Source organism: Abramis brama (genome assembly GCF_963993115.1).
Source record: "Abramis brama genome assembly, chromosome: 21".
Lineage (NCBI taxonomy): Eukaryota > Metazoa > Chordata > Actinopteri > Cypriniformes > Leuciscidae > Abramis > Abramis brama.
This window is the reverse complement of record NC_139983.1, coordinates 9438129-9458354: the sequence shown is the minus strand read 5'-3', so window position 1 is coordinate 9458354 and position 20226 is coordinate 9438129. Positions and strand designations below refer to the sequence as shown.

The following is a 20226-nucleotide window of genomic DNA, read 5'->3' as shown; positions in this document are numbered from 1 at the left end:
GAATTCTTCCTCTTCTATAGCAATGAATGAATCAAATTTTTTCCTTAGGGAGACTATTGTGCACTCCTTGATGCGATACTGTAGTAGACGGTTGCATAGTTATAATTTTCTCCCTGATATTATCAATCTTGTAAGTGAAGAAGTTCATAAAGTCATTACTGCTGTTGCTTGGAAATTTCTGGGCTTGAAGCTTTATTTTTTGTTAGTTTAGCCACTGTTTCAAATAAATACCTAGGGTTTTGTTTATTTTATTTGTTTATCTCCTAACAGGGTTGAAAAATAAGCAGATCTAGCAGCTTTTAAGGCCTCTCTGTATGCAATCGAGTTCTCTTTCCATGAAAAGCGAAATAACTCTAGTTTTGTTTTCTTCCAGTTGCGCTCCATTTTTCTGGCTGCTCTCTTAAGGGCCCGAGTGTGCTCGTTGTACCACGGTGTTGGACTATTTTCTTTAATCTTCTTAAAGTGCAACAGAGCAACTGTGTCTAAAGTGCTGGAAAAGAGTTAAAAGTTTGTCGCAATATCGAGTTCTTCTAAGCTATCTGGGATGCTGAGATGATGAAAGTGATCAGGAAGATTATTATTAAAGCAGTCTTTAGTGGCAGAAGTGATAGGTCTAACATATTTGTTACACGGAGTCAGCTTTGCAGCCTTGGCTAAATGAAGTTTACACGAGACTAGATAATGATCTGAGATGTCTTCGCTCTGCTGCAGAATTTCAACGGCATCAACATCTATTCCATGTGATAATATTAGATCTAGGGTATGATTACGACAATGAGTAGGTCCTGACATGTTGTCTTACTCCAATAGAGTTAAGAACGTCTTTAAATGCCAATCCCAATGCATCTTTTTCGTTTTCTACATGTACTGTATATTAAAATCACCAACAATTATGACTTTATCTGCAACCAGTACTAGCTCTGATAGAAAATCAGCAAATTCTTTGATTAAAATCTTTATGGTGCCCTGGTGGCCTGTATACAGTATACAGTAGCCAGCACAAATCTCAAAAGTGATTTATCATTTACACTATATATTGCTATATTAAGCACCAACACTTCAAAATAATTATATTTGAAACTAGACTTCTTAGTAATTCTGAAAATAGTATTAAATAGTAATAAATTACAGCAACACCTCCCCCTTTGCCTTTCAGACAAGGTTAATGTTTATAAACGTAATCTTGTGGAATGGAGTAATGTAATCGTTTGGTTTTAGCCAGGTTTCTGTCAGACACAGCACATCTAGGTTATAGTCTGTAATCATATCATTAACAAGTGCTTTTGAAGTAAGGGATAGAATATTCAGCAACCCAAGTTTTATAATTTGCTCATTTGTATTATATCCGTTTCTTATTTGTTGAACATCAGTTAAATTTTAACCCTTAGATGGGTTTAGAAGATTTTTGTATGTCCTAATTCGGAGAACAGACACAGCCTCTATATGATGATAGCTAGGTGAAAGAGGCTCTATGTGATGAGATGTATCTGACCTTGGTGACGTGAGACAGGTAGCAGACAGTCGGTTTAGCCAGTCTGTCTGCTTCCTGACCTGAACCCCAATTCATGTTTGAGCTCTAAGACCATGTGCCATATTACTAGAGAGAAGAGCAGCACCATCCAAGGAGGGATGAATACCATCTCTTTTCAACAGGTCAGGTCTGCCCCAGAAACTTTTCCAATTGTCTATGAATTCTATATTATTTTGCAGACACCACTTAGTAGATTGTCCTCACTCAATGGCTGGCTGGCTAAGTATCTCATCACTCCTTTGAACAGGAAGGGGGCCAGAGCAAATTACAGTGCCTGACATCATACTTGCGAGTTCACACACCTCTTTAACGTTAATTTTGGTGATCTCCGACTGGCGGAGTCGAACATCATTAGTGCCGATGTGAATAATAATCTTAGAAAATTTACAATTAGCATTAGCCAGCACTTTTAAATTTACTTTGTCAGGCGCTCTGGCTCTCCTTTAAGCTAAAAGAGTAACACTTGACAATGTTTGACGTAGGAGTAGCGTAATCTTTGATGCCTCTCGCGGTTCAAACAAACAGGGCTGGGCAACAAACTCAAGCTCCTCTGACATTTCTTTAAAAAAATCTTTTTAGTCTTCTAATGGTGTTTTTGTTTTGTTTTTGTTGCTTTTTCCGTTTGCACGTTCATTACGTTGGTTGTGTCATTACGTTGTGCATCAGGTCAAGGGTTACTCTTTCGCTGTAAATCGATGACCGTCTGCTGAAAGCTAGTTATTTTAGTCGCTAGTTTTAAATCAGCCGCGGCGCTACCATTGGGCCCCCCATTTTCTACTGTTTTTGTACCTTTCTTCATTCGGATGCATTTGCGATCCATTCCATTCTAAATAAACAACGCAGTTTACATAATTTGTCCTTGTTACATTATTCATTAAGATAATAATTAATAAATGCACGCACAATTATCAGTGAACTTGATAAATGTTGCAGATATGTTTTACTATGCACAAACAAATTCCTTTCAACTTATGTGTGCAAAATTCAAAAGTAAATGAATGTGCAGCAATTTGTACAAATAGAGAGTCTGTAGGCCTACTATATGTGTTGTAATATAATACATAATGTATAATGCATAAATTAACTGAAACTCAGTGATCAGCGATCTAAGCTCTAACAGATGGTAGCTCTTAGCTAAGCAAAGGAGCTTGTTTTCATTTCAATTCAGCAAGAAACACATCGGTATGCTTGCACCAGAACTCTTGTCTTCAGTAACTTATATTGTGCATTTATATTTTGAATTTGAATTATATAAATTATAGTGATCAATTTTTACTTTTGAGCCCTGGCGCTTGCCTCTGAGGAACTATTTGCACATCCTTGGCAGTTGGTTTGTAAAATATCTTCATTGTTTTGTCAGATATCTTGATTTCGTCTGAAGATATGCAGAGAAGTGCGTGTTGTTGTTGTTGCTGTTAATAAACTAAAAATAATAGGCCTATAATTTTATTAAACAATAAATGAAATGAAATTTTAATTGTAATTGTATTAAAGTGTTTTGTTTTTTTTGTTTTTTTTACCGATGCTTAATTACACATTAAATTCAGGTAGGCTACTGAGTCGCTGTTCTCAATGCCGCAGTAAAGCGCTGAAACGGAGATGAAGGGGAACCTGGGTTTTTTTTTTTTTTTGGCTTATTTTAACTGGCCCATTCAGTTATCTGGAGGCCCACCTACAATCAAAATCCTGGGCTGGCGCTGCTAGTGTTTTAAATACAGATATTTTTCTCACACAAACACATCACTTGTCTTCAGAAGACCTTTATTAACCCACTGGAGCCGCTTTGAGCACTTTTATGTGGATAGATACTTTTATGGACTTCAAAACCGAAACAGTCCATTCAGTGCCATTATAGCTTGGAAGAGCCAGGTCATTTTGTTTTTAATATAACTCCGATTGTATTTGTCTGAAAGAAGAATGTCATACACACCTAGGATGACTTGAGGGTGAGTAAATAATGGGCTAATTTTCATTTTTGGGTGAACTATCCCTTTAAAGGGATAGTTCACTTTGAAATTAAATTTTTGTATGTTTAAGCTTACCTCAAGGGCATCCAAGATGTAGGTGTCTTTGTTTCCGCAGATATCAAAAATATCAAATATCAAATAATATCAAAATTGAAACTACTGCAGAAACAAAGACACCTACATCTTGGATGCCCTTGAGGTAAGCTAAAACATACCAAAATTTAATTTCAAAGTGAACTATCCCTTTAAGGGCAATTAATTTTTTTTAGGCTTTTTTAGCCCCTATCCATCCACCTAATTTCTCTTGATGAGTACTTTAAGGCTGGAATACATTACACTACTTTTTAAATCTATTCAGATTTTAAAAGTCGAGTTGTGTATTCCAGCCTTTAGTTGTCCATGGTTGATTATTTTTTTACTTTGCTTATTTTTCAACAGGCATCCCGATGACACCAAGCAGAAGTTCAGATTGGGTTGCTAGTTTAGAAAAAAAAATCGTACCTATGGTATTCCTCTTTTGTTTTGTTTTTATTTTATTTTTTATATTCAGTAATCCTTACTGATAACTTCCCCGCCCTTTTTTTTGTTACATTATAGGTTTGCACTGAAGACTCGTGTGACTCTAAGTGCATCTTCAAATGAGTAAAATTTTAAACTATTTATTATGGAAAGGTATAATCCATTTTTTTTTTCCCATGGGGAAAATTGTGCAACTAACAAAACATTGTTTCAAGTGGACAACTAAGCCTGTGAAAGATCAGAGATTGTATTTGCCATGTTTATTGTCATTTTAAAACGCAGCATGAAGCTTGTCTGATTGCATTGTGTTTTGTTGATACCGTAGTTTATCCTTGATAATCTTTTTTTTTTTTTTTTTTTTACACAAGTGTTTGTGAATTTAATGATGGTTGTACAGAAAGTACAAGTATTTTGGACCTTAATTCTGCCCTCCCTTCACCCAGTTGTGGTGTTCACTTGGGGTACATGTGTGATGGGAGTTTTTTTTTTTTCTCTCTTTTTGTGAAATGGTTTGTATTAATTTTTCTTCGTGTTTGAATAATTTGTTGGAATAAAAACTGTTCATATAGATGGTTTTGCTGTAGTTTTGAATATTTTAGTGTGCACTAAAAGTTGCACCATGACACCTGAAAATGAATGCATGAGACAAACGAGGTTCTATTTCGAGGGGGCGCAATGCGGCTCAAAAAGCCTTCGAGTAGTATTCAGATGCCATGAGCATTTTTTTTTTCTTTGTCTAAAACATTTGTACATAACGCATAATCGTTTAAATGCATCAATTTGGGCGAAATATCTGACAGAAATCCGCCCAAGAAATCACTATGGAATGATTAGATACCCAATTATCACAAATGGCTCTGATTGGTCAATTACCTGTGCAAAAAAAAAAAGACTATCACATGTATGACATGCAGCTTAACTTATTCTGAACAGTAATTTAAAGACAGTGAAATCTTGATTGACATCTCATTACAATTATACAGTGGATAGTTTTAAAATAGAATTTAAATGTTTGTTTATACAGTTCTTTCTAGAGGAAAAAGCTGCGGTCATGTTGCTGTGGTGACAAGTTGCAAGTCTTTGATGTACATGTGCAAACAGCAACAAGAGCATGTAATCCAAATTGCAGTTTCATTATTTCTAAGTTTTTAATGTACCGGGGAAAAAAAAAAAGACAGTTACTGAGGCAGCAGCTGCTAGTGATTATGATCTAGTGGAAGAAATTGTGAAACATTCATGTGACCCTAATCAGAAAGACTTGGACTGGAACAAGGAGACGCCGCTGCACTTGGCACTGTCCACAGGCAGGTTATAAAAAAAGTGCCATTCTAAATGTTAATTGCTTTTTTTGCTAAATGTTTAAAGGAGTGATCATTATCATAACTTAAACTTAGTAATGCTAGTGTAGACTAGTAGTGTGTCCTGTGAAGGTCATGAAAATGAATGTTGAATCGAGGTGAAGTGTGACCTCTGGACTTGATGTCTTGAGATTCACCCAGTTGTGTGATGCTAAGCTCTGATCTTGTCTAAGGCCAAACAGAAGTGGTTTGGATTGGATACTGATTGAAAATGGAGCAAGGGCTTGTTTGAGGACGGATAATGGATGGATGGCTGGCTGCACACTTTGCAGCGGAGTCTGGAAGACTAGCCGTATACGACTCCCACATCTCCCTTTAGACGAGGAGGACCCTGGGGATAAACCTGTCAGGATTGCTCAAATCTATGGACATGAAGAATGCGTTCATTTTCTTAAAGTATGATGATTTTTGCATTTAGTAGCTTTGTTACCCCTCAAATTGGCCATTACACTTTTGACATCCAGTTATGTGTTTGACTTTATGATATAATTTAATTAATAGTATGATATTTAATAGAGTTTTGTTCAGAGGTATTTAAAAGCAAGATATCTCTAAGCAGAAGTGTGGGTAGCACTTTATTTTACAGTCCTATACGATTATACTTACAGTAATTATTACAGAAATGGGTAATAACTAGGTACTAACCCTGTACCTTACCTTAAACCATGTAGTTATCTAATATAACCCAGTATTTTTAACTATATTTCTTAACTATATTTGTCATATAATCAGTCCTCCTTGGATTGACTCTTAGAATTAGAGGTCAAATAAAGTTTGTACTCACTTTATATTATTTTTCTGGTATATTCTGTACTATGTTCTGTTGATGTGTGGACTAGATTTGTGATGTTAGGCATTTAATAACGTGGTGTTCCCTGTATTTTCAGGGCAGAGATTGAGAACAGAAACCTTTGGCAAATGGCAACATTACATGGACTGCCCTTAGATGATACTGATGAAGAATGGGAACAGAAGCAAAAAGAAACCAGACTGCAAGGAAAAAACAATTAAAAAGTAGGTTTTATTATGCCATGAGAGCAAAAATACAAACGAATATGCTTTATTTGCTGTGCATCTAAATGAAATATAAAGGACAGTAAAATTGCATGCTAAAATTTACATTCATTTACGACTGTCACCAGTTTTATATTTATACCAAGTAGTCGATGTAGAAACAAAAGCATTAATACACTTCCATGAATATACATAAAATTAAATATGCCATTTTTAGAAAGAAAAATTAGCCACTCACCAACAGAAATCTAAATGCATTCATAACACAGTAAACTAACATAACTACATCGATATATATTATCCTCTGAAGTACAATATCATAAATTTACAGTGTTTTAGAAAACAATGAACTCTTTATAACTATTTTAATCTGCATTGAATGTGACAATTTAATCCATGAAAAGTTTCCTCGTATTCCATGTTTTCTCTTTCGGTACTTCTAGAATGCACCGACTAAACCATTCACATGCTGATTTGGGATAAAAAACAACATTAGAACAAAATATGTAGACACGAAATAAAAATATTCTCAGCAACACAAATGCAACTTACCTTAAATCTCTTCAATCTTTATTTATTTTTAATCGAATATGTTGCTTTTGTCGAGCTTTCACTTTTAGAATGTGCTGATGGCTAATGTAAGAAAATGTGAGAATATTAGCACGGTGTTTACTATATGTATATTAAATAATATAATATAATATTTGTGTTTGTGATGCAGTTTGCATCTGTAAAAGTGTATATTTCCTTTGCACGCACTAACCTTGGAACCTCCGAAACGCTTCCGAAGTGCATCACGAACCTTTGGAGAAAATCAAATATGCACATTTTGAGCATCACTGTAAAGGTTTCATAGACTGAAATCTTGTGCTAGCAAATTTGTTCAGTAATGGTCCAGTAAGCAAAATTAAAGTGGTTAAAATGTTATATTTTCATCCTTAATTCCTAAAAACAATCATATTGAGGGCACGTAGTGGGCATAGTTACCTTTTTCTCTCCAAAGCAGTTTGTCAGCAGTATGAAAAAGCCCTGTAATGAAATACAATAAGATATTTTAAAGGACATGCATGAATGCAGTATGAGTACATAAGTAGATAGTGTTTGATGCTTGACCCTCACCTGTAGTGAATTAAGTACTGTAAATGTGTAGTTCACGATTTGGGCCCAAGGTTTCTTTGTAAGGTCAAGATACATTATAAAAAATCCAATGATCCAAGTTATTCCGAGGATAGGGCTTAGGAAGACTATTGTCTTAATCATACTCTTGGCAACATCCTTTTCGTCCCGTGCCTTTGCCTCTGACACAGTAGGGGTTACTATCTTCATGATCACCACAACCAAGGTGAACAAGTTTATAAACACAATAGTTCCGACAGGAAGGATAAAAGCATAGATGGAGCCCTTCAACATACCCTCATAAACGAGCCAGCAAGTCTTTTCGGAATAGTATCGACCCTCTTTACCATTTTCAAATGTAATGTAGGTTGTTGCCACACATAATATTGGGCATACGTAACCAAGAGTGATAGACAATCCCCAAAAAACCCTTTTCCGCAGATGGTCAAAGACAAATATTATTTGGTGAAGAATCACAAAACTCAAGCACAGCATCCAGAAGAAGACGGCTAGGAAAAAAAAGTGTTTGACTAATGTGATAATGTTGCACCATTGGGGGATCTTCTTAGGTTCAGCTGATGCTAAAAATCCACAGTGTGCAAACAGCAAGCATAAACAGATGTTGAATATGGCTACATGCCGAAAATTGGAGATGTCTGATTTTACAACTGTATCCCATATCAAAATCTCAATGATTAAACACAGAACAAGTGAAACGATTGATATTCCTAAGCCAACGTAGGTCAGTGTATCCATGTAGGGAAGGGTCACTTCATTTTTGGACATCAGTATGGTGAACGCAGAGTTGTGGTCACATGTGCATAACTCTGGACGGTCCGCACCACCCCATTCACACCCTTTTTTAGACCACTCAGTCTTATTTTCATCCCAGAAAACACAATACATTTCATGATTTGGCAGTCTTGTTTTAGAATAATCGAACCTCAGAAAAACTTTAGTCGCACTGGTATTATTTACAGTGGTAACTGACAAGATGGTGGTCTCTGAGGTGGTGTTTTCTTGCAACTTGGGTTGTGGTAAAATTTCATGAAGGTTCCGGAATCCTACGACAATAACCCCACCGTCTGTTGTGACGCTGGCATTGAAGGAGTTGCAAGGGCCATTACAGTGCTGCAGTTCAACGTTTCCATACTTCTGAGCAGCATTCGAGGACAGATTTGTGTTGTTCACTATTTCCTCAATAGTCTTTAGATATGTTACAGATAAATTTGTGTTGTCGTTTTGAGGGTTTTTCCAGGCTCCTGTATCGTTCAGAACATTGCTTGCAGAGCTGACAAAGTCCTGCAATGTAAAAACAAGAAAGTGAAATGCGATTAGACTTTGAACAGAGGAATTTGATTAATTGTCATTTTGAATGAACGATGAATTGAAGTGAAAGGGACTTTACATGCTACAAGATAAAAAAAAAAATACTGTAATCATACAAATGAAAGTGATAGACATCAGTTTTGTCTAAACATTTCCAGGGTTGACCGCCATGGTGAAAAAAGTATCTAAACATTTTGACCAGTAGATCACACAATGGCAAAAACAAAAAACAAACAAAAAAGTTTCATTTTGGTGGCATTGGCCAAGTTTTGAAGCATGAAGTAAATGTTTTTGGGTGAGTTTAATACATTTAGCATACATGCAATAGAGTCCCATAAAACAATTGTGATAATTGCACAAATGTTAAGACTGTAAATTATTTGAGATGTTTGCCAATTTGAAAAGTTCTATGACATTTTTCACATGGGTTGTTACTCCAATTTATTGTAATAGATCAGAAAAAATAACCCTGTTCCTGAACTGGAAATGTTTAGATGTGGGTCAATTTAGGGTTGGGTACAGAACTCTGTACTTTAAAAGACACCGACCGAATTGGGTCGGTACTACGGAGTACTGATTCACATTAAATCAATCGGTGCCAAAATTTGGTACATGAGAACGCATCTGGACGTGAGAGTAAGACATTTAAATACGAATCTTGCATGTTCTGCATGTCTCTGTGTGAATGAATGGCACAGACGCGCGGTTTCATTTACCACACACACTAAAGCACGCGTGCCGCTCGCAGTGTTTTTCAATCACTGGCATGAATGCATGAACTTCATCTCCAGAGCTGTTTTGAGAGACTCTGAAGTACATCAGCATTTACTAGGGCTGGGTAAAAAAATATCGATTCTTAAATCCCAAGAATCGATTATGCTAGTCATCCGGTTTTCAGTTGATGAATGAATGGAACATTGTAGCGCGCATCCCATCCAATAAATTGCAATAATCTTTGTGCTTTGTTACTAATGATATGAAACAAAGTCTCAGATTTCAAATTACGTCCATTTTCTTACTAAATTCAAAAACATAAATACCGTTTGCAGCTCAAGAGAAGCAGCAGCACATGATCTTCTCTTCCACCTTAATAATACCAGTTATAGCATGAAATAAACAGTACATTTTTACCTTCAATATTATAGTAGGCTAATGAAGCCTATAGGCTACAACTGACTCCCATAGTTTACAGCATTAGTTAAGAGATTTGTTTTCCTTGAGAAAATTTGCCATGTATTGTACCTGATATCCAAAATAATCAGTATTGAATCGAATCGAAATATATATATATATATATATATATATATATATATATATATATATATATATATATATATATATATATATATATATATATATATATATATATATATATATATATAGACACACACACACACACACACACACACACACACACACACACACACACACACACACGTATGTGTGTGTATGGGTTTTTTATGAATATACAAACATCACAAACAATGGCAGACAGCAACCAAGGCAGCTCTGGCATAGTGTCAATAACACGTCTATAAATTACTTTTAATTTACAGTTATTGAGGTAAACATGCCTTAAGTACCGAAAAAAGGTACTTGTGGGTACCGTTTAAAATGTGAACGGGACCCAACCCTAGGTTAAATATTACTAAAGGTTTAAAGAAGAATAAAAAATTAATAAGAGGTTTAGAAAATCTAGAGAGAAAACATACTTACAGGTAGGACAGTATCATTCCATTGATTTGACTGGCGTATAGATATATTATTCATGACTCCTAAAATATTTACAGATACATTAATATTTGCATATGCGTTGAATGTTTTCCTGGTGGTCGATTCCTTTATGCGTGTGAAAATGTCTATGGCATTGTCCTTAATGAAGCCAATACCTTTATTTAAATCCTGTTATGAAGGTAAAAAAAAATAAGAAATCAAGTGTTTAGTACTAAGAAAATCTGGCCAGCAATGAGGAATGGGTAAATGAATATAAAAGAGTGATACCTGTACATCCTTTTCAATGCCATTCAGGTCACCATTCACACAAGAAGAGATTTCCTTTCCCCAGACTTTGCCATTGCATGCTCTCGTTTTCAAACCAACAGCATTGTTGTCACAATACTTGCTGGCACTGTAATTGCTTTTTGTGTTGGGCCAGCCATTCTCTTCTGCACAGTATGTTGATGTGGCTGTATTAAGGAATGAAAATTGACAGATTTGTTTTTCTTGTCATTTTTGTTTTCACAATTATAAATCAGAAAACATTCACTAGGTTTTAGTAAGTATAATATGCATCTGTTTGGAAGAAGCAAAATAATTCAGCTGTTCACCCACATCCAATAGCATTAGTTCACTCAAAAATGAAATGTGTGTCCCCATTTAATCACCACAATGCTGTTATAAACCTGAATGACTTTCTCCAGAGGACGTTTTTTGAATAATATCCTAGCCACTCTTTTCCATATAAGTGAAAGTGAAATTTTAAAATGACAAAAAAGCACCACAACAGTAATTCCAAGTCATACAATAGCTTTATGTAATGAACAGTCTGAACGTCATTCATCTTCCACCAAAGCTCTCAAATGTTGTTTCTGTAGTCAGTACTTTAACAGTGACAGTGATCAAGATTATCAGTGAATAATGACTTAAGTGTTGTCGTATGGATTCGGAAGATATATTTTTGTAGTTTTTCGACATTTTGGAGCTTGAAACACCTATTGTATGGAAAAGAGCGCCCTGAGTGTCCTTCACAATTGTCCAAAGACGAAAAAAAAAGTCATACAGGTATGAAAGCCCATTTCCACCACATACGAAAAACAAGATCATAGTTTGGTAAGTGATAATTATAATATAAAAAGTCAAAATGATGAGATACTAATTCATGAGATAAAAGATTGATGATATTACATATACAAAGTCAATATTTTCAACTTTTTCCTCATACTTTAATTATGACTTAGTATCTCATAATTTCCTAATTTAATAGTTATATATATATATATATATATATATATATATATATATATATATATATATATATATATATATATATATATATATATATATATATATATATATATATGTGTATATATATATATATATGTGTGTGTGTGTATATGATTTATATCATTATATTTATGATGAATATTAGAATGATTTCTAAAGGATCATGTGACACTGAAGACTGGAGTAATGATCCTGAAAATTCAGCTTTGCATCACAGAAATAAATGATAATTTAAAGTATAATAAATTGAAAACCAATCATTTTAAATTGTAATAATATATCACAATATTACATTTATTTTTTTTCTGTATTTTTGATCAAATAAATGCAGGCTTGATGAGCAGAAGAAACTTCTTTCAAAAACATTACAAATAGTAATGTTTACAAACTTTTGACCTGTACTAAATATATATATAATATAATATATATATATATATATATATATATATATATATATATATATATATATATATATATATATATATATATATATATATATATATATATATATATATATATATATATATAAATAAATATAAATTCATAAGGTGAAGTGGTTCATTTCTGAACCATTAGCACCATTTTTTATTCTAAAAAAAGGTTTTTCCCCCAAGAGTTGTCCCAAACATGTCTACTTCCACCCACCACTGGTCAGACTAACTTACTTGACTTGTCCCCAAACTCACACTATTAACTGAATCAATGTTGCTGTATTGTACTAGTCGATTAAAAAAAAATCAAAAAAAATCACACACTTCACTTTTGAATTATTGTCTGCAACTTTAAAAGATATAGAATTAAGAAAATAGTTAAACACCAACACTTACGTTGAATGATAGGGATCTGAACATTCGCCGTTCTGTTTCTTTTTGATCTAGATCTATTGTTTGTGAATGTACAGTTAACATAAACTGTCTCCTCCATATTTCTACAAACTATAGTCGCCTCTGCTTGGTAAGTATTCTGGATTCCTAAAGAATGCAGTGATATGAAAATTGTTTATCATCAAGTGTGTAAAAAACATAGATATTTTATCTTTTCATCACATTGTTTATGCTGGTTGTGTTTACACTGAGAGAGCAAAAATGGTAATGAGATATGCTTACCTGGATCTTTTTGTGTCAAATCAGGAAGAGCAGTGTTCCATGTAACATTGTAATTTTCGTTGTCGTCAGAAATCCTACACTCAATTACAATTGTAACCGTTATTGTTTTAGCATTACTACAGTCAGGAAATTGGGGGTTGCTCATGGCCTGAATTTCTGGCAAAAGTGCTATGTCCAACTTTTTACTTGCTGTGTGTTTTATGGACCCAATTGTGTACACGCATGTAAGTGTTCCTATAGGTAGATAGATAGACAGACAGACTTTAATGGTCAGGATTTACATTTCTCAGACAAATCAACATAGAAATAAATGATTCTGCATATTACCCCCATAACTGGATAAAGATTTTAACACTAGAATGTTTCCATCCAAAGTTGCGAATTTAACAAAAATTGGAATATAGCATTAAACATTTGCTAATAAAGTGCCGTTTACATCCAAAATTTGCCTTCCTGGGAAACTGGTGCAAAATATCTGTAATAAAAATGGAAGTTTGCCTGAAAAAATGTTGTTTTCTGTCATGATTTGAGCGTTTGGAAACAATGTATGAGACAGTTGTTGTCAGATTTCACTGTTGATTTCAAATATAAAATTGAATCGTAAGCTTGGCGAACAGTTTTGGAGAATTTGATGTTTCCCCATTCAAAGAGATTTCCCCATTCACTTGCATGCCCGAGAGGTGTTTCAAAGATGGCCGCCGAGTGAAATGACTTGTAAAGGGACTTTGGTTATATTCAACTGTCTGAAAACAAAACCGGGTTCACACCCTATCTAAATATTTTACCTTGGTCCATTTCTGTACATAATAAAGAGTATAAATTATAAAATCGCATCTTAGTAATACATAATATATATATATTATTATTATTATTATTATTTTACATTTGTATCATTAGATATTTTAGTAAGTTAAAACCCAATACTTAGATTTAAAAGTTTAATCGGCAATTTATTTAAAAAACAAAATCTCTAGTCACCAGCGCGCAATGAATTCTGGGGTAGGCAAGGCCACAAAGGATCCATCTGTTGTATCCCTCATTGCCCGCTAAGCTAAGGACGCATTTGAAGAAGGATGCAGCCTCTGAATTGAGACGCAGATAATGTGTTTGTGTTTCCAGTTTATTCGCATGTCTTCTTATTGGACAATAAAATTATCCACCTCAATTGAGCACATCCATTTTTTTTTATGTGCTTTTGTAGAATTTATGTGCATAGTGTTTCCATCCAGCGTTTTTTTTTTTTATGCGATAACCCAAAATTCATATAAAAATAGGAAGATGTAAGCATAGCTACTGAAACAAGACATCACTTTTACACTGAAATTAGCCAACTCAGATTGAATTATCTAAATATTTTAGCATTAAGCATCTTAATTATGTGTGCAGAAACATACCTTTCCAGCTTCCTGAAATGTCCGTTAGATTAAGAATGTCCTTTGTCGGGGTGGAGGTGGTGTCGTTTTTCAGGTCGGCCTCCTTTCCTGACGTGATCTCTGTTGTTTTATTCTGGACATTTGTCAAGTACCACTGTACCTCTCCGAGTTCTTCTGGTGGAGTACAAGTTATATTTTGAGAGGAGCCTATATCAATCGGTTGGTCCGGAGGTACGAAAATAGTGACGAGGCCTTTGGAGAAAATAACAAGATGTGACTGTAACAAACTCTTCTTTATCGCTTAATGGTGTGTAAAAAGTTAGAGAGAGTTCACAATAAATAAATAGGTTACCTGTTGTTGTCAGCTCAGAATTATCCAGTGGCTTGATTACTTTCACAAGATCTGTAGAGTTGACTGAACCAAGTAACTGCACCGTAAAATCTACAATCACACTGCCATACCTTTAAATAAATGGGAAACGTAACTACATTTTCTGTCTTTTAGCTATTTCTAATGTTTTATGTGTGTAGAAAGAGCAAGAAACAGTAGCTGCCAGAGGTGCTTGTTATCATGATTACCTGTAACCGTTGATAATCAGAGAATCAAAATATTTCAATGTGCTGAAATGTGTTTTTAACTAAAAGAAATGAAAACATGCAGGTAAGGTATATGTACAAACAGTTTAAGTATTTCTATTGATGAAATTAAATCAAACTAAAAAAAAAAAACTACATTATGTTTTTAGTCTTTGCAGGATGACAGTTTGTTGCCTGTATATTTTACAGTTCATACTTTATGGACTACTTAAAGCTGATTTGAACCTTGAAACGCAGGCCTACCACCATAATACATGCAGGCAAAAGGGAATGATGACTTAAAGTTAATCATATTTTTCATTTCCATAAACAATGGCTAGAAGACACATAGACTTAACACAATAATGATGTAATAAACATTAACTAAACAATATAAAATGTAAAACATAAAATACCATAATGAAAAAAATCTGGTGAAAGTATGTTAGAAGCATAATCTTTAATATAATGTCATGTATGGACTTAAATCTGTGTGCCATATTTTCTTTTCATCTTGCTTGTTAAAATTATTACAAAACATACAAACACATTTTCTTAAGTGTTGGGTGGATTTTCAGCAGTACATACCATAATAATTACGTCATTTTCCGTTCTCTTGTATTCAGAATTTTGTTTTTTGCTTGAATCAAGTAATATCTTGTAAGTATCATTCAGTGTAGTAGTTCCATTGATGCTTACTGGACAAAAAAAATAATTACAGCATTCAATAAACATTTAAGAAATCATTAAGAAATCCTGTGCCCATATCAAACAATACTCTACCTCTTTTTTCAGACAGACAGACAGCAGTGTCATTAACTTTTATCATGCAGGCCTCGCCTTTGCAGCAGGCATACGTTTTGCATATGTCCTCACTCCATGTGTATTGTGGCATACATGAACAAGCCTTCTGCATCTCATTCAGTGTGCAATCTGCAAACAAGCACATTTGATTTTTTTTTTCTTCCGTAATGTCACCAATTGATTGATCAGAAATGCAACAATTGTCCATAAAATTTATTTTTGTTAAATCAATTTTTGGATCATTCCCCTTATGCATAACATTTTCATGTACCCATAATATATTGAATTAAACCCTAATTTAAAAAGACCATTTCATAAATCATATTAGTTTTCTTTTTTCAATATCAATTTAAGTGAACATTGGGGTGAAGTTGGTAAACGAACTATCAATTTATAGGTTTTTCCTAACTATAGAAATCATTTTCCATCATTATAGACTATTGGACATCATCCTCCAGGAACTGACATCATTTTTTATTTTTTTTCATCTACAACCATTCCGTCTTGTTTGATCAATACATAAATCAGTTTGATAATTTCAACATTTCAAAGATGCTTAAAAATATGAGTTTTAACGTCATCAATGCAAGCCAACTAATAAGTTATCATTATTAATGTTGATGTTTCTGAACTTGATCAGAGCATAATGCTGAAAGTCTTATTCATTTTTACAGAAATACATCCTTAAAATTACAGCAGTATTTACATTTTTACAATTAAATGCTACCGCACAACAGGAAAGACCCTTTTTAAATGTTCTTTTTTTATCGGCACTCTTAAGGAAAACATTGAACAGCCCAATGTACTTTTTCTTAGTGGTGGTGTTGTGTAATTTCAAGCATTCTATGTTTGTTTACCTGTTGTCCAGGTGAGTTCTGTTACAATCGCATTGTTCACATTTATTCGTGTAAGCGTTCCCAGATGCTCAGTTACATTGGGATTCACTGATTTCTCAAATTCAAGCTCAAGCAAGTACACCTTTGTGGAATTATCTGGAATGAAGCATTGTGACAGTATTCAGTTTGACGATGATAAAAAAACAAAAAAACGATTATGTATTCAATAGATTATTATTGATGAGCAGAAAAAAAATCTATATATTACCTGCCACAGCAACCTATCAATCAAAAATGTGTAAAAGAGTTAATACTTATAAATTGTTTGTATAACTAAAGAACTTTGAAAAAAAAAAAAAAAAATATATATATATATATATATATATATATCAACCCACCTTAAAAATCAATGCCAGAAAAATGAGAATGAAGCCTTTAGACAATTTCATTTTTGTGCCATCAATTTCTGGTGAATGGAACAGAGCGCAGTCATGAACGTATCAGTGACGTCAATCAGGCAACACATTTACATTTATTCATTTATCACACACATTTATCCAAAGCGACTTGCAAATGAGGAATACAACAAGAGATTCATCTTAAGGAGGCAATAGCGCGAGAAGTGCTAAATGAAAGTTTCAAACATCATTCAGAATAGAACAAACTGGAACAGCGAGGGTTTCAAGAAGTGAAAGCAAAGTTGACTTTTTTAAATAATAAATTGACGACAACAATATGCATTCAGATACACTACCAATCAAAAGTTTGGAATTTGTTTGTTAAAAAAGTCTCTTCTGCCCACCAAGGCTACATTTATTTGATCAAAGATACAGTAAAAACAGTAATATTATGAAAAATATTAATACAATTTAAAAGAACTGTTTTCTATTTGAATATATTCTCAAATGTAATTTATTTCTAGTTGAAATTTCAGCATCATGACTCCAGTCTTCTGTGTCACATGATCCTTCGGAAATCATTATAATATGCTGATTTTCTGCTCAAGAAATATTTATTAATATTATCAATGTTGAAAACAGCTGCTTCATATTTTTGTGAAAACTACTGTATGATAGATTTTCATGATACTATGAAACTATAATTATCATCATTGACTATGATAATAATATTTATGGCCAAAAGTTAAATTTGGGGTTAAATAAGATAAAAAATAAATATTAATTATTTTATTCAGCAACAACGCAAAATATTCCATTTCAAATAAATATAACTTTCAATCGAAATGGAAAAACTTTCTATCAACTTTCTTTAACTTTTCCGACAAAGAATCCTGAAAACATTTATCATGTTTTCCACAACATTTTCAACATAATAACAAGAAACGTTATTCATAACTGAGCAGCAAATCATCATATTAGAATGATTAGTTGACAGTGAAGACTGGAGTAATGATGTTCAGCTTTGTCATCACAGAAATCAATTACATTTTAAATACATTCAAATAGAAAACAGTTATTTTATACTGTAATAATATTTCACAATATTACTGTTTTTACTGTATTTTGGATCAAATAAATGTGAGCATAAGAGACTTATTTCAAAAACATTAAATGTGTCCTGATACATGGAGCTGAAATGAAGAAAACTGGCTAGAAACCTTTAAGCGTTTTGACGTACCTCTTTTGCTTGTAAATCCTGACAGCATTATTAACCTCTGGATTCAGCCCGTAATTTAATCGCACTTCATTAAAAAAAGTTACGAGTGTCCATACAGACAGACTGAGAGGAAGGAATGATATCCCAGTCAACGGATTTTCCCAATAACCATCCTGATTTGCATTATTCAGGTCACATGACTCAAAAGCATCAGAGACTTGATTCAAATTATTCTCCACCATAAAAAATGCCTCCTCTCGATTAAAAATACAGCCTACTGTGTGATGCACTGTAAAAAATTATTGCTGGTTTAACTTAAGCAAGTTATCTGCTTGCCTTAAAATTAAGTTCATTGAATCTAAAAATGAGTTAATACAAAGCAAGAGATTTGGTTTAATCAACAAAAACTAAAAATATGATGAGTTATTTGAGAAACATTAGTGAATCCAAGTTGATCTGACAGAAGAAAAAAGTTGTGATAACAAATCGTGAAAATAATTTCTCGGGCCGTTCACACAGGACGTGTTTTTCCATTCCACTGCGCTACTTTTCTGTTATTTTTCAATGTAAATGCACTCTAGATCAGTGTTTTCCAGCCCTGTTCCTGGAGGCACTCCAACACTGCACATTTTGGATGTCTCCCACATCTGACTCATATATATCTGGTCTTGGAGTGTGTACTAACTGGTGAGTTGAATCAAGTGTGTTTGATGAGAAAGAATTTGAAAACGTGTAGTTTTGGCCAAACCACTGGAAGTCAAGCCTGCAACCTTTAGCCAAAAAAAGCTAAAGCTGTGACTTTGTCGATACGCAGGGAAGGAGACAAGAGGTCTTTTCTTTTTTAAATGGATATCAATGGAGGAGAGGCTTCACTATGCTGAATAAACAACTTTTGTATGGAAATAGTTTATTTAATGAATTAACAGCCTGTTCACTGATCTAATGTTTTACAATAAACAATACTTTTGTTGGGAACTATATGTAGATTTTCCCTTGATAAAAATGATATTTTTTTAAGATAAGGCAGAGTAGGGAATGTGCGACTCATTCATGGCATTAAATATTGAGTGATATTGTATATTGTCTTAAGAAAATAAACAATATCGATGTTTTCTTTGGCTTTCAGGTTTTACCAAGTATAATAAGACTTGAATGACTATGACTGTCAAGGTCTATGATGCTGATATAATGCATTTTAATGAAAAAAAATTAGATTATTTATTAATTATAAATATTGTATTATATTGTTGTTTAATGAAAAAAGTAAACAAAATAACGATGTGTTCTCTCTATGGCTTCCAGGTTTCAACAAATTGTAATGATTTATGACTGCAGTGTATGCCTAACGAAAACGCTTTTTGATGAATGAAGGTAAACAAAATAAAACGATTTAAAAAAATAAATGTATTCTTTCTATGGCTTCCAGATTTCAACAATTAAATTACAATTACATTTTAGTGACTAGTACCACTGCTATGTATGCCCAATAAAGCAGTTATTTAATGAACAGATTCAAATCTAATCTTGAATAAGGTTTTAAGATTAGTGGGCAGTGCATAAATGCGCACAGTAGTGAGAAATATGTGCTTTTTTTTTTTTTTTTTTCGCTCAGTAAAGCATATTCCACAAACACTGCAGTACTGTACGTTTATTAGCGATATAACAACCAAATATAGAACATTATTCACAAGACGAACACGCCAATAGACAAGAAACTGTAAAACTGTATGCTGGCCACTGATGTCACATCCATTGTATGATAGGCTGATCCAAGTTGGTCGTTACGCTTTCTCCAATGGTAAGAGCCATTCATCTCCCCATAAGAAGACAATCTCTGGTGATATTGGTGTGCCTCCAGGAACAGGGTTGGGAAACACTGCTCTAGATGGATGTCTTTAACCATTGCGCTGGCATCTTTTGCATCGTCTCGAGCATAGTTCGAATTACAGGGGTTACATAGTTCGAATTACCCCTATAGTACCCCAAAGGGACAGAAATATCAGTTTTGGGGGGGTCAGATAATTTTTCTGATATTGTGAAAAAATATAATTACAGTTACAATACAAGTCAACTCCTA

The 20226-nt window shown here is 33.7% G+C and overlaps 2 protein-coding genes across 3 annotated transcripts; one reads left to right on the top strand and one right to left on the bottom strand.

The window, feature by feature from the left end:
- Nucleotides 1-774: 774 nt before the first annotated feature.
- On the top strand, nt 775-6386 carry ankrd66 (ankyrin repeat domain 66; the record flags this gene model as incomplete). Its single annotated transcript, XM_084096291.1, is given in 7 exon segments — nt 775-778; nt 5163-5325; nt 5558-5630; nt 5632-5668; nt 5671-5771; nt 5892-5905; nt 6263-6386. Coding segments are annotated over 7 exon segments (516 nt in total).
- Nucleotides 6378-19111, bottom strand: adgrf3a (adhesion G protein-coupled receptor F3a). Of its 2 annotated transcripts, XM_084096465.1 has the most exons (18): nt 18171-19111; nt 16931-16998; nt 16801-16813; nt 16554-16688; nt 15676-15825; nt 15481-15590; nt 14896-14954; nt 14669-14778; nt 14338-14568; nt 12944-13177; nt 12665-12808; nt 10836-11020; nt 10551-10736; nt 7509-8807; nt 7377-7418; nt 7153-7191; nt 6942-7022; nt 6378-6858 (listed from the first exon to the last, which is right to left on the bottom strand). In XM_084096465.1, the coding sequence occupies exons 1-17, from the start codon at nt 18196-18198 to the stop codon at nt 6960-6962; spliced, it is 3096 nt and encodes a 1031-aa protein (XP_083952591.1). In that variant the 5' UTR covers nt 18199-19111; the 3' UTR covers nt 6378-6858; nt 6942-6959. The 2 variants fall into 2 exon arrangements, with proteins under 2 accessions (XP_083952591.1, XP_083952592.1); XM_084096466.1 differs by lacking the exon at nt 16801-16813 and having other exon boundaries at nt 16927-16998.
- Nucleotides 19112-20226: the final 1115 nt, after the last annotated feature.